The sequence below is a fragment of the Eptesicus fuscus genome, chromosome 13, assembly GCF_027574615.1.
Source record: "Eptesicus fuscus isolate TK198812 chromosome 13, DD_ASM_mEF_20220401, whole genome shotgun sequence".
NCBI lineage: Eukaryota > Metazoa > Chordata > Mammalia > Chiroptera > Vespertilionidae > Eptesicus > Eptesicus fuscus.
In genome coordinates this window covers 15,634,542-15,654,285 of record NC_072485.1, presented here as the reverse complement: position 1 = coordinate 15,654,285, position 19,744 = coordinate 15,634,542, and the positions used below count along the sequence as shown (strand labels likewise).

Sequence of the window (19,744 nt, the reverse complement as noted above, 5' to 3'; positions counted from 1 at the left end):
CCCTACAAAACTTTTCACTGGAAGCATACAGAGTAGGAGTGGTGCCGTGACCAGGTCTGAGGACTTCATCTCAATGCCTGTCAGCGCCGGAAAATGCAAAATAGTGACCTGTAAACTGCACCTGTGATGTTTTGTTAACAGGTTGCCTATTACAAGTTCTCATTTGGCGCGGCAGAAAAACAGACATATGCATGCCAGGTTCCAGGTTAATGAAACTCTATGAGCTGTAGCAGATGTCACAGTTTGTTTCCTGCATGTAGAAATCACTGCCTGCTGCTGCTGAGGGATCCAGGGTCATACAGTCTGTGCTGGGACAGGAAATGTACTCAGATGCTCTGATGGTGGCCAAGTGTTCAGCCTCGCAGGACACACAGTAGCAGCCTGAGGTCGAGGCTGGGAAGAAGCAGTCGTATTGGGCGTGGGAGGGCAAGTGAGGGTAGGAGTAGTCTTCTGAGGGATAGCCACAGTTTCTGGTGTCCAGAGAAGGGGTAGAATTGTAATTCTCTGGTGTATAGGAAGGTAGATGAGCCGGCGAGTAACCGAAGTCTAAGGAGCCAGAGAGAGTGGAGGAATCTGAAGGTGACCCTGGGGTCTGGGAAAATAAAAACCAAGGAACAAAGAGCTTGATAACTTAGACAGGATTAAAAGGACTGAAAAGAGTGGATTTAATAACTCAGAGTAAGAACATTAGGGGTAAAGAAACAAAACACCCAACCCAACCCAAGCCTGTAGAAGTAATTTTATTTGCTGATTGCGTGATTTCATGACACCACATTCTATATTTACCTACTTCTTTCCCAACAATAAATTGCCTTGCTTCACTGGCTTCCTTTGTTGTAACCATATTTTAGAGGATGTTTTGTCCTTAAGCCACATAATCCCATTGTGCTTCAAGTCACCTGCTCATCAAACCCTGCTGTGGGCCACAGTCTAAGCTCTGGGCACAATGTAAGCTGCAGGTGGCACCTTGGACGGTTCTCCACACCCTTGGCTGTGAGCACACTCAGGAAGAACTGGGGCCTTCAATGATCCAGTGTCTGAGAGACTCCAAGATGTGAAACTACTCTTATATTCACTAAAGTTTTGTCCCTTGATGAGAAAGGTACTTTTCTCTTAAGCAGGTCTACAGTTGTTACTGAGAAAACCTAAGTTGGAAGCTGGGTAGGAACTGGGTGACTGGGGGCCCTGTATGCATATTCTGTGGAGTTCATTTCCTATCCCCTTAAAATTTAGTCTGATACCTACACAGATGTTTGACAAACTGAAATAAAAAATGATTTACATCAAAACATGGTACTTTTTAAGGTTAAAAAAAAATCTGTGAGTATCTACGCAACTTCTAAAACAACTGGTATCCTACTAAAGTAAACCTTACTGCATTTTAAATAATCTATTTTGAAATGTTTGACATTCATCCAGAATGGACTATCCAAATTTTTCAAGTATGAGAGCTTCATTTTTCCTAACCATCTCAGACTCAAATGGTTCTTGTGCCAAAACCAGACTAAAAGAACCAGTTAGTAGAGTCAATTCAATGTCAAAATAAAACAGAATGCACTTATCAAAATGACAGTTTGGTACTGTGTAGATGTGACCTTAATTCCATTTTCAAGAACCTCCAAATCCAAGGGCCATTTTTTAAATCAATGATTTCCAATTAGGAGATGTCATAATTGTAGAGTTGAAAAACATTACATGCATAGTGCCCCATAGTAGCTTGGGAAATGCGTGGTTATTTCTACTTCCAATGAATTGTGAATGGTTCTTTGCTTGCTCCCTGGATTATTTCCTTGTTGACAGTGTTTGTATGCTTTCTCAGGAGACAATGCAAACATTCTTACAAAGCATTAAAACCATATAATACGCAATAAACAGGTTTTGCTAAGAACTGAGCTAATTACCAGGCTCTGGTTGAAGCAGAAAGGGGCAGCCTGGAAGCTGTCCGTGAAGCAGTGTGGAGTACTTTGCGAGGAATTGAGCAAAGGGTCCAGATGTGTCTCTGTCTGAAGGTAGGAATCCAAGATCTGGTCAAGGAAGCTTGGGTTTTCTTCACAAGAAACACAACTGGAAAATTCTCGCGGTTGAAAATAATTAGGTGTGGAAGAAATTGATTCAGGTTCAAAATACACTAGCAGAGAAAGGAAAAAAGATTTTTCTGTTTAAAGTTTGTAGTTATGCATTTGAATGAAGTTCTAGTCTACGTTTTGAATATTTACTATGCCTAGGGGAAAAGGGGGCTTATGAAGTTCCAAAAAGGTCAACAGTCAGGCAATTTGGTTTTTTTAGTTGCCTTAGCTAATTCAAGTTTCATTGAAATGAATCTGGTTAATAATATGAACATTGGCTGTGAATGTGGCTAGAGCTAAAATAAAAGGATGGTGATCCAACCTGTGTCTAACCGCCACAGAGAATAATGGCTCACGCCTGCACTTTCTTGGACCATAAAAGCATCCACATTCAGTCTCTACCTGCAGTTCAAGCACACGTCTCTGAAACAGCTGGAGTTGTTGGGAAAACTTCTGGTGTCATGGGAAATAATTCTCTTGATTTAGGGTTAATACATTCCTAAACTTTTCACACTTACTAAGTTACTTAAATTCCGAGGAGTGATGTAAATACCAAGCAATTTATAAAAGCAGAAACCAGGAACATATAGGACAAATTAGTATTACTTGCTTTAAATTACACAAAGCAAAAATATTTTCTTAGTGTTAACATGATAATGGAATTAAAATAAGTTGTTAAATACCAAACAAGAATAATTCTGAAACCGTGACTCCTTTTCCATTTTAGGATTAATAGGCCCAATTTGTGGTTTTTAATCTAAAAAACGCTCAAAGAAGAGAGGTTTAGAGTGTGTCCATCAGAGGGATTCTTTGAAGTCTTAAGGTTCCTTTGAGGTTAAGTGAAAGTGGCAAATTCAGTGGTGAGCTACCATAAGCAGGTTTCCTTGTATATGAACTCTTTAAACTCTTAGCCGTTGAGTGGCGTAGGTAGGAGTGTTTATATAATAGCGTTATTCGTTTTGGGCTGAGAAAACTTTCAGCTGTTTGAACTGCTTTCTGGGAAGACAGAAGGGGAGGGAAGCCCCTGTCAGCTAGATTCTAGGACCTCAGAGTGTTCTGTAGTCCATCTAATGGCACAAGACAAAAGACAGGTTTCTAAAAACAATCCTGATCTTTTCGTGTAGTTTAGTTACTTGGAGATGGGAAACTGGAATGAACGAGAAGAACAAACTCAGGCTAGAGTAGATAGGAAAGAAGAGACAGTTCAGAAAGAAGAAAACATTTGCACTTGTTTGCTTGCGGGGCTTCCATCTGGAGTCACTATGCCTTTTTCACCTCCTGATTGGTTGGATTGCAATTAAATGGTGGTGCCTATCTTAACCCCTGAATCAAGCATTGAAAGACTTTCCAGATGCACTTTTGAAAGCGTGTTTGAGGGAATTGTAATGCTGCTGTACTGACCTGCAGAAGGTGGTGTGACTGGATCTGAAAGGTGGACACTGCTCCCTCCGGACAGCTGCCAAAGCAAGAATACAACCATAAAGCAAAGCGAAATGAGAGGTCTACACAGGGAAAGCTAAGACATTTTGATCTTAACTATGTGCGTTCTGCTCTAAGGTAAGCTAGATTCTTTCTTCTAAAAAAGTTAAAAGACAACCAATCATATATATATATATATATATATATATATATATATATATATATTAGTTTTAATTTTTAGGTTTGCTTGGGGATTTTTTCTAATATCAGATTCTCCCACTTAAAATGTAAAGGCTATTCATTTTGATCAAAATTTAATGTATATGATTTTGATATACAAGAAATGTAACAATTCCAGAAAACTCAGTAAAGTGCCTTTCAATTAAACCATTCAATATGAAATTAATTTAATCCCAACTTTTATGATTTAGTCAATCATTTCCTTCAAAATTTTCATATAATATCTGGCTCCTTAGCCTTAGGGATTTGTTTTCCCCAAAGGACACAATTTCTAACTTTATTAATCCTGGATAGTTCAAAATATTCACATGATCTTACCAGCTATGAAATACTAAAAATTATATAAAAATATTTTTTTCTTAAAGCTGTAGTCATTGAGTTGGAGCCTACCTATAGTCTAGTTAATGGTCAGGAAATATTTCAACTCTTTGTATGTTTTTTTACTCATTTTGATACAAGTTGCTTTTTTCACTATTATAAATACTCGAAGTTTATGAGATTGTTCCTTTTAATTATTGAAAGTAAAGCAGCCTGTATCTTCTAGTTGAAATGATAATTTTACTAACCGAGTAATTTAGGATTTGTTATTATTATTTCTTTAGGTTTCAGGCGCTGGCTTTAACGTTTAAAGGGACCAGCGTTGCTCTGTGATTCACCGCACCTCTCTCTCGGGTTCCAGGGTGTGCTTACCCCCACACACAGAGCCACTGGGAGAGCACCGCCAGCCGCGGCTGAAACAGGAGGTGGTGTTAATTTTGAAAGTGATCCATGCTGTAATGTCATGAACCAGGAAGCTGGAATCCTTCACCAGCTTTTCATGCAAATATTTGGCTGCAGCTTGAGCTAAAGGACTTGAAAGGAGTGGGTTTAAAAACTGCTTCATCGTAGGGCTCTCATTAACCCCATTCCTGCCCCCCTTGCCCCAATGGCCTGTTTGTCTGCCTCCCCACCTTATCTCCCTCAGGTATGTTTACAATATCCTACTTGATATTATCTTTCTAGTCATGAGTTCACTTTCTACTTTGCTCCAAGAGTACAAAGAAAGGCAACCCTCTCTTAGATTTCAAATAGCGCAAAAATCCACAATCTACAATTTAAAAAACACATCAAGGCTGTTAAGAAATTAATGGTTAAAAAAGGGTAAATTATATATTTTGATAAGTACTAGCTCACGTTCCCCTTTATCCTAAAGGTAAAAGGTGTGTGTGTGTGTGTGTGTGTGTGTGTCTGTGTGTGTGGGCACGCATGCGCTCGCTGGACTGTTTGCAAATTGATCTGGCCTGGCCGAAGTAAGTTTTTTTAAAAGTCAAATTTACAAATATTGCACGCACACATTTCTCCTGGCACTGTTTGAGACCCTGATATTTATCTCAGTTTATAACTTCCATTCACAGTTGCCTTCTTACAATTTCAAATTGTGGATACTACTGATTCTATGACAATTTAAGATACATTTCTTCCTGCTCTGTATATTTTATAAAATTAACTCTCTCCTTGGCTTAAAGCTTCCTAGAGGTATCCTTTAACCACTGAACAACTTAGAGATCATCTCTGTGGAGCCAGAAGTCTACACCAAGAAGCAGGCACACATTACCCCCTGATATCCGCCCCCTTGCCTCCTGAGCATACCTTCACAGCTTTCCTGGAATCCCAGATCCTTCTGATGCTCCCACGAAGGGACTGTAGGTCTGGCTCTCGTAATTAAATAATCTGTGTGGTGCTACTCCTGCCTATGAGGGCATGGGCGGATACACTATGCAAGCAACCTCTGCAAGGCACTAGTTTGGAAGTACTGCTTTATTATTTATTGGGGGGAGGTGTGGGAGGGGGATTGAGAAAAACTTAAATAAGTCAAACATCTCCAGGGAACAGATCCTGGTTAGATACACAAGCGAAATGCTTAACCCTTGCTTTCCTTCCTGCAGCTAGCTAACAGGGGAACAGTGGCCAAACCAACCTGCCAGAGGCCAACAGCAATAAAATCGCCACGCCCGGTGGGACTTCTCCAGGTGCAGCTGAAGCAGAATTCTACCATGTACCAAAGCTCCGTAATGAAAGATTACATTTTGTTATGAACGTCTTGATGATTTTTTTTTCTCTCCAGAAGCAGTTCCCTTGATCCTGGTTTTATTAATTTTATAATTATTTCTGAATTGAAGGGGTTGGTGGTTGAGGTTACCAGACTCCTGCTCAGCACAGCTGGATCTGCATAAAGATGAATTTAGGGAACTAATAGGTGGAAAGTGTTGTGTGTGTGTGTGTGTAAGAATAAGACCTTGGTTCTATTTTTAGCTTTGTCATCAGTGACTGCAAGACTTGAAACTTCAGCTGTGATAGAGGCATACAAATCCCTGATCTGCTTACCTGCCCTGGTTATTGTAAGAACTAAATGAAATGAGGGTGCAAACAATACTTTAAAAGAACTACCGTAAAGCCCTCTACAGGTGGAAGGAGGCTTTATTGTGTTAGCTGAAATTCTGCATATGGAGGTACTAACTTCACCTATTTAAAATGTGTGCTCTACCTGCCATATCACAGCAAGCTCACACCTAAACCTCTAAACTCTGAGCAAAGGGTGGGGATCAACGTTACTGGAAAGCTGGCTTTGAAGCCTTGGTTGTAATTTTACTGTAGCTGCTTTTCACAAATAATAATGAGAGCTAACATTAACTGAGCACTTATTACATGAAAAGCACTCCTCTAAGTGCTTTACATGCAATAACTCATTGAACCTCACAACATTTTATTATCTCCAGTTTAAAGATTAGAAAACTGAGTCAAGAGAGGTGGAATAACTTGCTCAGAGGATACACATCAGAGGCGCTGAGCTCTGAACCCAGTCCACTGGCTCTAGAATCTGTGCTCACCACCCCTACATTATTTGCCTCTTCCCACAAAGGCCCATTTCATGAAGTTGTGCATGTCACACAGATAGTACCAGGCACCACACCTGTTGTGGGGCAGATGCCAATAAGCTGGAGACCGCAGCAATGCTGATCCTGGCAATATGGGTGCCAGCTGTCAGGTCCTACACACACATCTAAACCAACCCACAAGCAATTGTACAATCAAAGGCTCTCAGTGAGGAATTTCCCTCTCTTGGAGGATAACCCGACCTCCTTCCTTTGGTTTTGCCACTGCCCTGAGAGCTCCCGGCAGTACTATCTGCTTAGAATGTATATAAGTGGCAGGGGACTCTGACTGTCCAGATTAATCTCGCGATAATCTGGAACTGCATAAGGCTTCATTACGTCTTAAGGAGGTGGCTCTACATTCCAAGCTGTCTCCTCTGAGGAGACATGGCCCCTTTCTGTTGGAAACTTTTAGTGACCGTTGATTTACCGATAAATGAGCTCAGAGGCTGGGTTCCAGAAGAATGAGGAGGGAGGTGGTCTGTTCCCCAGAGATTCTATCCTTGAAGCGCTTCCTACACTTCTGGGAGAGATGTTCTTTGCTTATGGGAGGGCACATCCGCTGTCTTCCTAACAGCGTAACAACCTACTTACCTGCTGGCTACTCCTCTCCCTACACAGGATCAGCAAGCCCTTCCTACTCACTTAGCATCAGTGCGGGATGGGCTCCCCAAATCCTGACCCCACGACATACCACAGCTGTTCTTTGTGGCTTTCTGTGGTGAACGAGGATGAAGCTGGGCACCAAAGTAATGAGACCAGCTGAGGAAGGCAGGTCTGGGGGTGGTGCCTTGGTTTCTGGGGTGGCCTCTACACTTTCCCAGATGCAGATTGAATGAGGTCTAACAAGAGCTGGGAGTAAGTGAAGGGTTTATGCTTACGGTTCCCCCTGAGGCTGCCTGGTGAGCCCTTCTCTGCTGCAGCAGCTCCTTCACCGTGATCTTCACCCGGACACCTTGATACACCTTTGGTTTTTCTGGGGAAAGACAACCGAGTCAGTGGTCAAGTGTGAGGGTGGGTGTCGGGCTGGGGTCTGGAGGTCCTCTTTATAGACCATGGCACCTGAGGCCAGGTTTTTAGGTTTGGAGAACACAAAGAGAATGCTAAAAGACAAGTGGGAAAGAAACTCAAAAGTTCTCAAACTCGAAGAGGTGAAGGAAGAGAGGCAGGAACATATGGAAATCTGTGCGGCCACCCACCTCAGATTGGGTCCTATCCCTAGGCCAATAGCACACAGGATTTTCTGTTCAGGAATGTGGAAACCAGGCCAGCGGAGCTCACCATCTTGGCTAAATTGGGGATACCTGGGCCCAGCCCGCGGGCCTGGGAGAGGGTATTATGGACCTGAAAGGGACCTGGCGCTGGTGCAGGGATGCTCTGTGACCTGTGGCGGCCGACCTAGCCCACCCCACTCTGATGCTCCCACTGGTGTGCAATCTGAGTCCCTTCCTTCTCCACCAGGCCAGGTGTGGCTTCTGGGGAGGCTCCGACCTCTACGTGCCCTTGGTCTGGAAGCCAGCGGGGGCCGGCTGTGAGGTTGGGCTAGCCTTCTCCTTGGGCCAGCGAGCGACCTGCCAATCTGACCCCAGTAAAGGGCTCAGGCCCTCGGAACTCCGTCCCTCCCTTCCACCGATCATTTTCTTGTGCTTCCCCTCCCTCGCCCCCTTCCTCCGCCTTTCCTGCTCTCCATCTTCTCCTCCTCCCTCCACAAGTCCCGCTCCTGCGCTCCCCTTCCTCCCGGCTCTCCCCACCCCCGCCCTTTCTGGGGCAGGCATTTCTCCGCTGCGCGCGCGGAGGCTCCAAGTCGAGTCCGCGCAGCGCGAGTTCCGGGAAAGCGGTGCGGGGATCCCAGGGATCGCGCACTGGGCTGGGCGGCCGCGCTCCGGAAGGGGCCGCCCTCGGGGCGGCGGGCCGGGCGGACAGCCCCGGGCGGCGGGGCCAGCCGAGCGCACCGGCGGGTCGGCGGGAGGGAGCCCAGCGCGCCGGGAGCGGCCAGCCGCGGCCCCCGCCCCGGCCCCGCCGAGCCGCAGTGAGTAGGTCGGGCCGGGCAGGCCGGGCTGGGCGAACGTTCCCGGTCGGGAGTGGCCGCAGGAGCCCGGCGCGACTCCGACTCTGACCTCCACTTTGGAGTGAGCGCCCGGGAGTCGCCGGGGTGGGGCCGGGCCCCGCGCTTTCGGGCGGCCGCGCGGCCAGCCTGGGCGCCTGGCGACAGTGCCAGGCCGCCAGCGCCTCGCCTGGTCATTGCTAAGACCGCAACTGGACAGCAGGGAGCCCCCCCAGGCCAGGACCAGGGAGCTAGGGGTCTCCCCCGGAAAGGAGGTTGCGCTGTTTGTCGCCCAGACCCAGGGAATCCCGCGCCCCGCCCGCAGGACGTGGGGGCCGCGTCCTCCCTGCGTCCAGTCTCTCCCGCGATTTCCTCGCCGGGTTTGCGGCTCCGCGGGCTGCGGGCGCGGCTCGGGGTCGCCCTGGGACCGCCGCAGTTCAGCTCTGTGAGCCCCGCACGCCCTGCTCGCGTCCCGGGCTCACCGCGAGCCTCTAGCTCCCCCCGCCGCCGCTTTTGGGCGCGCAGAATCCGGGCCGCGAAGTCCCCGGGTCACCACTGTGGCAAAATGGAAGGGCGGGTCGGGGGCCGGGCCGGGGTACGCAGACGTCCGCAGCAGCTAGCTGGGCATCTGGGCCTCTGCTCTGGGGAGCAGGCGCCGTGTGGGAGCGGCCACAGTGTGGCCCGTGCCCTCTCCGGATCCCCGGCACACCCTTTTATGCTCTGACTTTGTGCCTCTCTGTTCTGTGCAGGAAAAGCTGTGGAAATACACCCAGACCAAAATACCCCTGGCCCGCGTGACCCTACCCCGGAGAAGCAGCTGAGTTACCCGACATGCTGGTCAGCAGGAGCTGGGTCTGTGGCTGGATGCAGCAGCTGCAGGGACTCAGCGCCTAGGAGGGCTCCTGTGCAAGGAGAGAAGCAGAGATGCAACATTTTTAAAGTTTCACAAAGCATCCAGCTGCATCCAGGTTCCTGGAGCAGAAGACAAACAGAATTAATGTTTTATACCTTCGGGTATAGGTTTGAGTTTTTTCCCCCTCATGCCAAGTATTTAAAACCTCTAGAAACCCATGATTTGACAATCAATGATTGCGCGGTACTTTCAATTTGAATATTCAAAGGCTTAACAAAATGGACTATCTTCTGCAGAAATCCTGCACACAGGCACCCCACAGAGAGTCCAGAGAAACAGGGAATGAGCCCCCTTTGGGTCCTGACCCTTGCTTTTACTCTATTTTGAGCATTTTGCCCACCTTCTCCCAGACAGAGCAGGAGTGCTCAAAGATGCTCAGTATTTCTGCCTCAAAGGCAGCTCCAGGAGCCCTGGGTGATTTAGGCTGTCCTTCATGAGCACCTGAGCCAGGCTGGCCGGCCAGGCGGATCCCCGCAGCCCAAATCTGTATTTTAAGGGAAAAATCTTACATTTCGGGGAGTGAACATGACAGCCAGCAGGTGTGGCATAGCAAGGAGTCACTCTGGGCCCAGCTTGCAGGCCAGAGATCCAGCAGAGGCCTTAGCTCTGCACCTCATCTCCTTTTCACCCCACCTGGCCATGTGCAGGCTTCCCTGCCCTTTTGCCTGCTCTCTGTCTGGGCCCCAAACACTGGGGTTTCACCCCAAAATGCCTGCCCATTAAGACCCTTTGCCCCCCGTAATGTGCTGGGCTGCCCATGGCCTGGCAGCCTGGAGATTTTCTGAGGCTGGTGGTTTCTTCAGGGTGAAGTCCCCCCTCCTCCCCCTTTTCCTCCCGGAGCATCCCTGCTGGTTTGCTGCAGGAGCTTGTGTTTAGGAATGAGAATACGCTTGGCTCCTGCTCATGTTAGCTGAAAGGACATGATGTACTCAAGCTTCACGCTTTAGGGTGAGAGGTGGGAGGGAGGTGGTCCAGGCCCGAGCCCCTCACAAATGACCTGGGACTGTGTTGGGTCATCTTCTCCAAGCACTTCCGGTGCCTCTTCCGTGTGACTTGGAAGCTTGAAGGCAGATGTGGTTCAGGGAGGGAGAGAGTGCCAGGGCCAGCCCTCTCCTAGGCCCTGCCAGACGAGGGGCCTGGGTCTCTACTGTGTCCCCTGAGTTCTCTGAAATGTAAAAGTGGCATTGAGCCCCAAAGGGCATGAGAAAAGCATCTGGATGCCCTCAAATGTGTCTGTGCTGGGTGGAGCATAAGGCAATGGGGGACCAGGGCGCTCTGAGTGACAAGACACCAGAGTCTGTGATGGGTAGGCATTGCTTGGCAGCTCAAACCTTGTCTCTGGGGAGGGGGTCAGGACTGGGAACACCTGAGGTGGCACTGGGCACCGGAGGGCAGGACAGCTGCAATCTGTAACCGCTTCTGCAGCCTCTTTCTCCACAGGCCCCCGCTGTGTCCCTGCCGGAAGTCAGGCTGGAGACCAGACTCAGGAGCAGGGGAGAAGAGTTGAGAGCCCCAGTTCCCATCTCCAGTCCTGCCCTGCCCTGCCCTGCCGGGCACTGCTCCTTCTGCAGGAACGGCAAACAGCTGGGAATTAGGGACGGTCTCATCCTCATAGCTTTGCCATTATTTCTTTTTTCTTTTGTCATCTGCCTTTTTGTTTCATACTTATTTTTTTGGTTTGCTTGTAAAAATCTTCCTCTTTGTCGTTTGGCCTGTTTGTTTATTTTTCCCCCCTGAATATCTTTTTGTCTTTCTTCCTGTGGCTGCTTTCCTCCATTTCTTGCCTGCATTGATTTTTTTTTTCCTCCCTGGCTCCCTGTGTGTGTCTGTTTCCCCCTGTACTGAGGTGCTGTCTCACTTCTTTTTGTTTAGTGTATATATAATATATTTTTACTGGTTTCAGAGAGGAAGGGAGAAGGCGAGAGGGAGAGAGAAACACCAATGATGAGAGAGAATCATTGATTAGTTTCCTCTTGCAGGTCCCCCACTGGGGGTGGAGCCCGCAACCTGGGCATGTGCCCTGACCAGGAATCAAACCGTGACCTGATTCACAGGTCGACACTCAACCACGGAGCCATGCCGCCTGGGCTGCTGTCTCACTTCTATAGGCTCAGTCTCCTTCCTCCTTTCCTTCCACGTGGAGATGGACAGGGACGGCAGGAGGCCACAGGTTCCCTTGGCAACATCACTGAAGTTGATGCTGATGTTGGTTGCCCTGCGGAGAAGGCAGGCAGCGCTGGGCGAGAGATGAGCTCCTTGGAAGTCACCGAGTCTGTAGGGACCTTGATGAATCAATGATTCTCTCTCATCATTCCTGTCCTTTTGCCAGGAAGCTGCTGCCTGAGCTATGGCAGCGTTCTGGGGGCTTGAGTGTTGGCACCTGGTGCTGGGATGGAGGTCCCCATGCTGTTGCTGGCCAGCAACTTCAGACAAGTGGGTTTCCTCAGGCCTGGGCCCTAGTTTGAGAAAGAAGTCCCCATTTTTTTTAGCCCAGTATTAAAGGATTTTAGTTTCTGCTGTTTCTATAATTGCAGACCCCAACCCACATATTCAACAGCCAAACACCAGGCTTGTGGGCACCAGGGAAAATCCTTTCTAGACATGTCCTACGACTCTTTTCTACACCTGTGTTGCCACGAGGCCAGGAGCCACCAGGTCTGCCGTGAGACCCCAGAGAGTTGGATGTTCCTCACAGGAGACTTTTAAAAAAATTGTCATTTATTGAGTGTCGATTGGATGCCAGACACTGTCTTGTATAGTCTCACCATCTCACAAATGAGGGAACAAGCACAGAGGGGCAAGAAACATGCCCAAGGTTACTGAGCATAGACATGGCAGGACTGGGAATCAAACTGGGATGTGTCTGAGGCTGTAACCCTTCCTCCCGATCTTTTATAGCACAGGCTTTCAAACCTTCAACGTCAGCCCACTACTTCGTAGGGACTAATGTTGGAAAGATACTGCCTATAGGACATGCCAACACACACGCGTGTATGCATGTGGAAGTGTGGTGTGCTGTGTGTTTCACTGTCAGGTGTGTGAGGAGACTAAGGCAGTGCAGCAGACTGACCAGAGCAGCAGTTGCCAACCTTTCGGACCTCACGGACCACCGGTTGGCGACCGCTGGACTAGAGAGTATTCTGTAAACACAGGACACCAGAACCCTAAGAAGAGACTGGCCAGAAGGGAGGGTGATCTATTAATTATGCTAATTATAGTTTGTGCTTCTCAGACTGGGAACTCTTCTCTCTCCCTGAGGCACTGTCACCTCTAGGGTGTCCTGCTAATAATTTTAGGGTCTTAATACAAGGCTGAAAAATATTGTGGACTTCCAACAGGCTTTAACAGGTTCACTTGCTTAAACGTATAGCACAGGGTCCTGATGTTTAGATGTTTGGAGGGATCTTTTCGATACTGAGGGAGTAAGTCTTTTGCCAACTTCCCTGCTGGTGGTCATCCAGCCCCAGGCTCCCTCCATTGCTTGCTGGGCTGCTGGCCCCCCATAGAAAAGTGGTGAGGAAATGGATGCTCGCTGTTTATCAGGCAACCTGTCCTACTATTAGATTGCTTTAAATATAATGATTATTGATTGAGTCAACAGTCAATTAGGTATTAATTGAGCACCAACTATGTATCATGCATGGTATCGAGTACCAGGAATGCAAAGATAAGTAAATCCTGCTTTCTGTCATCAACTGCTCTATGAGTGAGTAACATGGGATAACTCTTCCCCACTTCCACACTCCTGCTTCTCCACTAGGGGTTTGTTTGGTCATTCATTGCTTCATTCATTCATTCATTCATTCATGCATTCAACAAGCATATACTGATTATCTGCTCTGACCAGGCCCAGTGCTAAATCTGAAGAAGTTATGCCCACTCCCCACCCTAGGCTTTTTTTTTTTTTTTTTTTGAGGCTCCCCATCTGTAGTTTTTCTAGTTCTTCAAATATAATTTCCAGATCTCTGGGCCACTAAGCTCAGAAACCCTTTTGCTTGTCATTGACCTTCTTAAAGTCACTCAGCATGCAGAATAATGGGAATAGAATACATTTCTCTTTAAAGTTTCAAATTAACTGTTTTAACTGAATTTTAGTAGTTTGCTAAAATTCAGTTAAATATAATGAATTTTATATTATATTTAACTTATTTTTTGGGGGGTAATATAATGCTCTGCACATGACATTGCAGAGCATTATATCCCCCCCCCCAAAAAAAAAGTAGGAGACTGAACTCAGACATGAATATGAAAAGACTTTCAGTACAAGGAAAAGGGGGTTTATTCCCTCCAAATTTGACTACAGCTCTAACCTCTATCAATGCAAAGTTCTTTTTTTCATTTTTACTTTGGAACACTGTTACCAAACCTTGCGGGAAATATCAAGTTCCAAAAAGATGGAGGAAATAAGTAGTTACTGGGCCCAGAGTGAATGTTTGGTCCATATGAAAATAACCAGGAAGATAATTAGATAGATGTTATTTAATGATTTATGGTAAGTCCATCTCTTTTCATAAAGCATATTCAAAGTTTTAATTTTTCTTTCAGAGGCTGCCATGGGCCATGAGCATGTAATAATTTATTATTTAAATAAGAAAAGTGACATCAGTCAATGCTTGAAAAGTTCACCTTTTACTTGAACATTTTTATTATGTAATGTATGTCATACAAAAACATATCTAAAGATTACCATGATAAAAGCCTACCAAGGTTAAGAAATAACATAGTTGAGGGACCTTTTACTTATGACCAAATTAATTCATTAAGCATTAAACTTTTATATTATTCCATTCAAGATATCTGGTTAGAGAGAAGATTAGTAGGGACATCTAACAATTTTCCTAATGCAAAAGAGCTAATTCTTAGGTATTATTTGTTTTGTCCACATTTTTTTCCCTTTTGGAACTTATAAAATTTTTTTACAGTTGTTTCCTCTTGGCTTGTAACGTACTGACAATGATATTGCATATTGCAAACCCAGACATCTTATTATAGTTATGATTAGAGGACATTCTATATCAAATATCAAAGATAGCATGGTATCATAATTTATAGACAATTATAGAAGATTTTCTCACTATTTAGTCTGATTTGGGGGTATTCAACTTCCTGATCTATTTTTCATATTTGTTTTAATCACATGGTAGATAATACCAAACATTGAATAACTTTTAATTATAAGACTTCTTAACATTATAATACATGTAGATACAGAATGAATATATGAAAAATTTTCTGTACTACTTCAAATCTTCAGTAATTTTTCTTTTTAGAGGCATTTAAAGTTACTAAATTATTTATTTAAAATGTATTATCATTAAATTCAATGTCCTTACTCTCAGCATTTACAGAGAGCATTGCTATTGTGAAATGCTAAATGTGGTGAAGAGGAGTGGTCACCCACAGAATGAGGGGCTAGATAGTTATTCACCTTGGTAGTATGATTTTAGTCCAATGCAACAACGATTTCCTGAGCAGCTACACCATGCTGGGCACTAAGCCAGGTGCTGAGCGCCACTCAGGAGTCCTCCCCTTGGCGAGTCTAGCGAGAGAATCACTCTTTAGCTGGAGTGGAAGATTTTGCATGTAAGCTCTCTAGATCCAATAGTTATTGAATATGGTGTATAAGAGGGACAGTGTCCTGTTGCTTTGAATAGAGAGGAGACTTGATACCGAACCCAATAATATAACTTAAAGAAAGAATGTGGCGTGTGGTTGGTAGAATCACTAATGTAAAGTGACTTAAACCTAGGACATCTATTGTTATTTCAATTATTTTTTTAATTTAAGTTTTATTAAAGCATAGTTGGCATACAATATTATATTAGTGTCAGGTGTACAACACAGTGATTCAACATTTATATACTTTATGATATGATCACTCCAATAATTCTAGTAACCACCTGTCACCATGCAAAGTTATTACAATATTACTGATTATTTTCCCTAGGCTGTACATTATACCCCTGTGGCTTATTTATTTTATAAGTGGAAGTTTGTATCTCCTAGTCTCCTTCCCCTTTTTCTTCCATTCTTCCTCACCCCACCCCCAAGCAACCGTCAGTTTATTCCCTGTATCTATGAATATGTTTCTGTTTTATTTTAGTTCTTTAAGTATATAACTAATGTTTTACTCCTTATGCATGTATTATTTAGATTTACATATTGAATAGTTGATCATAAAGCTACTAGTAATACTTTTATATGTATTATGTATGTATGTAAGTAAGTACATGCATCTTTCACTATTGGGATTAGTAACTCTTTTCTCTTTGTGGAATTTCTTTTTTTTTTAAAATATATTTTATTGATTTTTTACAGAGAGGAAGAGAGAGGGATAGAGAGTTAGAAACATCGATGAGAGAGAAACATCGATCAGCTGCCTCTTGCACACCCCCTACTGGGGATGTGCCCGCAACCAAGGTACATGCCCTTGACTGGAACCGAACCTGGTACCCTTGAGTCCGCAGGCCGACGCTCTATCCACTGAGCCAAACTGGTTTAGGCGTGGAATTTCTTATAGTGTACTTCTAGTACTTCAGTACTAGAGTAGCATCATATTGTGTTATTAAATAAGCTGTAGCAAGTCATAACGCTCAATTAGCATTTATTAAATAAATAAGGCAAAGATGTGGTTTTCTTCTCTCATTTTTAGGGTTTGTATAACATTATAAGAGACACACAAATACATTCAACTACTACTCTGATTAATGTCTGTTTCCAGTGATTTATTTTGCTATATTGCAAATTTTGCAGAGGCACATTTTGCTTGCAACTTCTTTTTTATCTTGTCATCTAGTAAGCTTTCTTTTTTTTATTGTATTCATTTATTTTTATTTTATTTCATTTATTTCTTTGTTAATCCTCACCAGAGGATATTTTTCCATTGCTTTTCAGAGAGAGTGGGAGGGAGAGAGGGAAGGGAGGAAGAAGGGAAGGAGGGAGAGAGAGCGAGAGCGAGAGCGAGAGAGAGAGAGAGCGAGAGAGAGAGAGAGAGAGAGAGAGAACAATGTGAGAGAGACACATCAACTGGTTGTCTCCCAAATGTGCCCTGACCAGAGGTGGAGAGTGAACCCTGCAACCCAGGTACATGCCCTTGACTGGGAATCAAACCTGTGACCCTTCAGTGCGTGGGCCAACACTAACCACTTAGCTCACCGGCCAGGGCTAGTAAGCTTTCTTAAGTGGCATGAACTTGACATCACCATCTCTGCTTAATATTTTTATTATTCTTATTAACTAGAGACCCAATGTACAAAATTAGTGCAAGATTAGGCCTTCCTTCCCCCGGCTGCCAGCACCGGCTTCCCTCTGGTACCTGGGACCTGGGCTTCCCTTGCAGCCCCAGCTTTATCCGGAAGGCCGTCTGGAAGGACGTTTGGAAGGACGTCTGGTCTAATTAGCATCTATTATTATAGATGACATTAGAGGTAGAGGAAGGGAGAGGGAGAGAGAGAAACATTGATGTCAGAGCTCAACATGATTCATGGATCGGCTGCCTCCTGCATGCCCCCTACCAGGGATTGTGCTCACAAGCCACCATGTGCCCTGACTGGGAATCAAACCAGCAACCTTTCAGTGCAAGGGACAATGCCAACCAACTGAGCCACACTAGCCAGGGCATCACAGCTTAATCTTAAAGGATCTGAAACAGATGGTGTCTTGAACCCAAATTCACTAATTTTTTCTGGTCTCCCCAGGAAAGCTGTGAGTGAGAGCACAGCAGATTCAAGGAAGGAGAGTGAGGGAGAAGGTGCATTTTTCCCTTCTTATGCTGGCATTACTCATTATTATGAAAAGATGCAGCTAGTCTCTGGAATGAAGTAGGAAATGGAGAGTACTGAGATGGGAAATGGGATAGGGAAATATAATTAATTTCCCTGACATAATTTTATAGTTTGGTTTCACTTTTGAAGAAAGTGTTGTAAATCCCTAGAACAATGAAAGAACCAAATTGAAGTATATGTAATATAGAAACACACTGTAAAGCTAAATAGAATTCTTAAAAATAATTTACCCTGTGGAATTATTAGAACCACTCCCTGTCACCATCCGCATTAGACTAGACAACTGAAATGGGTTCTAGCTAGAGTATGGGCCGGTGTATGTTTCCTTCTCTATAAGTTAATTTTGTTAAATGCAGTAAAAGGGTGTGAATGCTTTAAGAAGAATGTAGACATCACTGGTTCCTGAGCTGTACCTATCTGAGAACCAACAGGTACTCAGGTTGTGAAGAGATGAACGTGATATGTGAGAAGACGACTGTGAATTAAAGAGAGGTGAGCATGCCTACCACTCGGCATCATACTCAAGCTAAAGTTCAAGTGTTGTGGGGGTATACTTACGATTTACACAGCCATTATTGTGTGTGCCGCTTGGTAACAGATGACTGTAATTATTATACATTTTATACAACCAATCTAGAGGCATTCTCAATGACTTTGAGACCCTGATGAAGATTCCCCACGTCTATAGAGAGGGCTAGAGCTCTTCTTTCTGATGCACGGACCTGCTGTCCAGGTATGCGTAATGCTGGATGACAGATGGCTCTGCCTGGAATACTGCGAACCAGGACTCAGTGGACTTAAAGAGAAGCTCTCTCCCTCACAGTAAATGTTGCTCCCAATCCACTGGAGAGCAAATATGGAGCAAAGTAAAGATCAGGGGGTGAAAAAGAGGACAGGAGGGCAGGAGTAGGGCTGGGGGCCAGGACAGTGCAGCCCAGCAGCTGAGGACCACAAGGCTCCCAGATCTCCTGTAGGGATGCTCTCCCAGAAGGGTGCTGAGGGGTGTGAGGTAAAGGAAATCTCTCTATCCAAGCATTGCAGTGGGTGTTCTATACATTAGGAGAGTGTTTGCTTCACCAGAAAACACTCTAGAAGACCTGGAGAAGGAGGAAGATCAATTATTCACTTCTAAGTGTTAACTAATGTCTCCATTTGATTTTCTGGACTCCTGCCTCGCTGAGGGAGAGCTTAGGGACACTGTCTCAGGGGTGTGATGGAGATTCTTTAGGGGCTTTGGGCAACCAAGTGGAAAATGAGAGCATTGGGCCCCCAGGAGATGGAGGGAATATGCATGGGGTCAGGAGGAAAATGTGTTAAGGGAATAAAGGAAGGTGGTAAGAAGATAAGAGGGAGAGCGTGTGTATAGCCTGTGGGCCTTGATGCATGCACTGCAAAGTCCAAGTGTCTGCGAGGCATTTAGCTAGGCACTCTGCTTGATGGAAATTACTCTGGAAACTTAATTGGCAAAGGAATTCACACCAATCAAACTTACATGAGACAGATGACTGCTTCAGATGTCAGTTTCTTCATTCACACGCAGTAAGAGGTGTACAGTCCTGACCAATGAGCTCCCAGCAAGGACTTCCTTCACCGGGGAGATGTGTGTAACGCTGGCCCACACCTGACAATATGTCCCTCTTCCAAGTGCCTCTGCCTCAGGGTGTTCTGTGGTCTGCTGCCTCCTGCCCACCATGCAGTCCTGCTCTCTGTATTTCCTTTGCAGCGCGCTTGTTCTTATTGGGTCACAGAATGCCCATTCTACTAACCCACTCTAATAACTGTAGGTTTATTCCACCAGAGAGACAATGTCTAGCTAAATTGTGGCAACCATTGATCAAAAATAAGTTTGGGCCTCTATTGTTTTTTGGAGTAACCTAATTTTTGGACATCCTATGCTTTAGGGAAAAGTCAAAACTATATATTTATGAAGCCATAGTCTCCTGACTCCTTCCTACTTTAATGACAATGAAGCGTTCCGGTGTGGTGATAGTTCTGTCAGTGGGCCTTTGTAGGCCACAGTAAGGAGAGTGCTTTAAAGTCACATGGCATAAAATGAAGTTTGTCTGATGTGTCCTAATCTACATTGTATCCTATGAATTCTCTTTACTAAAGAACACACATAGCTCATAACTAAGAGAAACTGAACAGGAGAATCAGTATGTTTTATGGATCTGCAGAAACTTTTTAATGTAATTTAAGGGGAAATATCAGTGCCAAAAATGACACCTCAAAGATAACAGAAGATTCAGAGTGCAATGGCTTACTAAAGTTTCTCAAAGACCCCACTGGCAGGTTGTCTCATTAGAATGTGGTCCCTGGGCAATAGTACAAAAAAAATGCCATTGTCCACTAACAAAGGGGGGGCA

The 19,744-nt window shown here is 45.0% G+C and overlaps 1 protein-coding gene across 1 annotated transcript; it reads right to left on the bottom strand.

Moving 5' to 3' along the window:
* Positions 1-217: 217 nt before the first annotated feature.
* Positions 218-8,879, bottom strand: POU2AF3 (POU class 2 homeobox associating factor 3). The gene is made up of 6 exons (XM_054725050.1): positions 8,501-8,879; positions 7,519-7,613; positions 3,468-3,522; positions 3,342-3,344; positions 1,902-2,128; positions 218-592 (listed from the first exon to the last, which is right to left on the bottom strand). Exons 1-6 carry the CDS (start codon positions 8,877-8,879, stop codon positions 218-220), a joined length of 1,134 nt encoding a protein of 377 aa, XP_054581025.1.
* Positions 8,880-19,744: the final 10,865 nt, after the last annotated feature.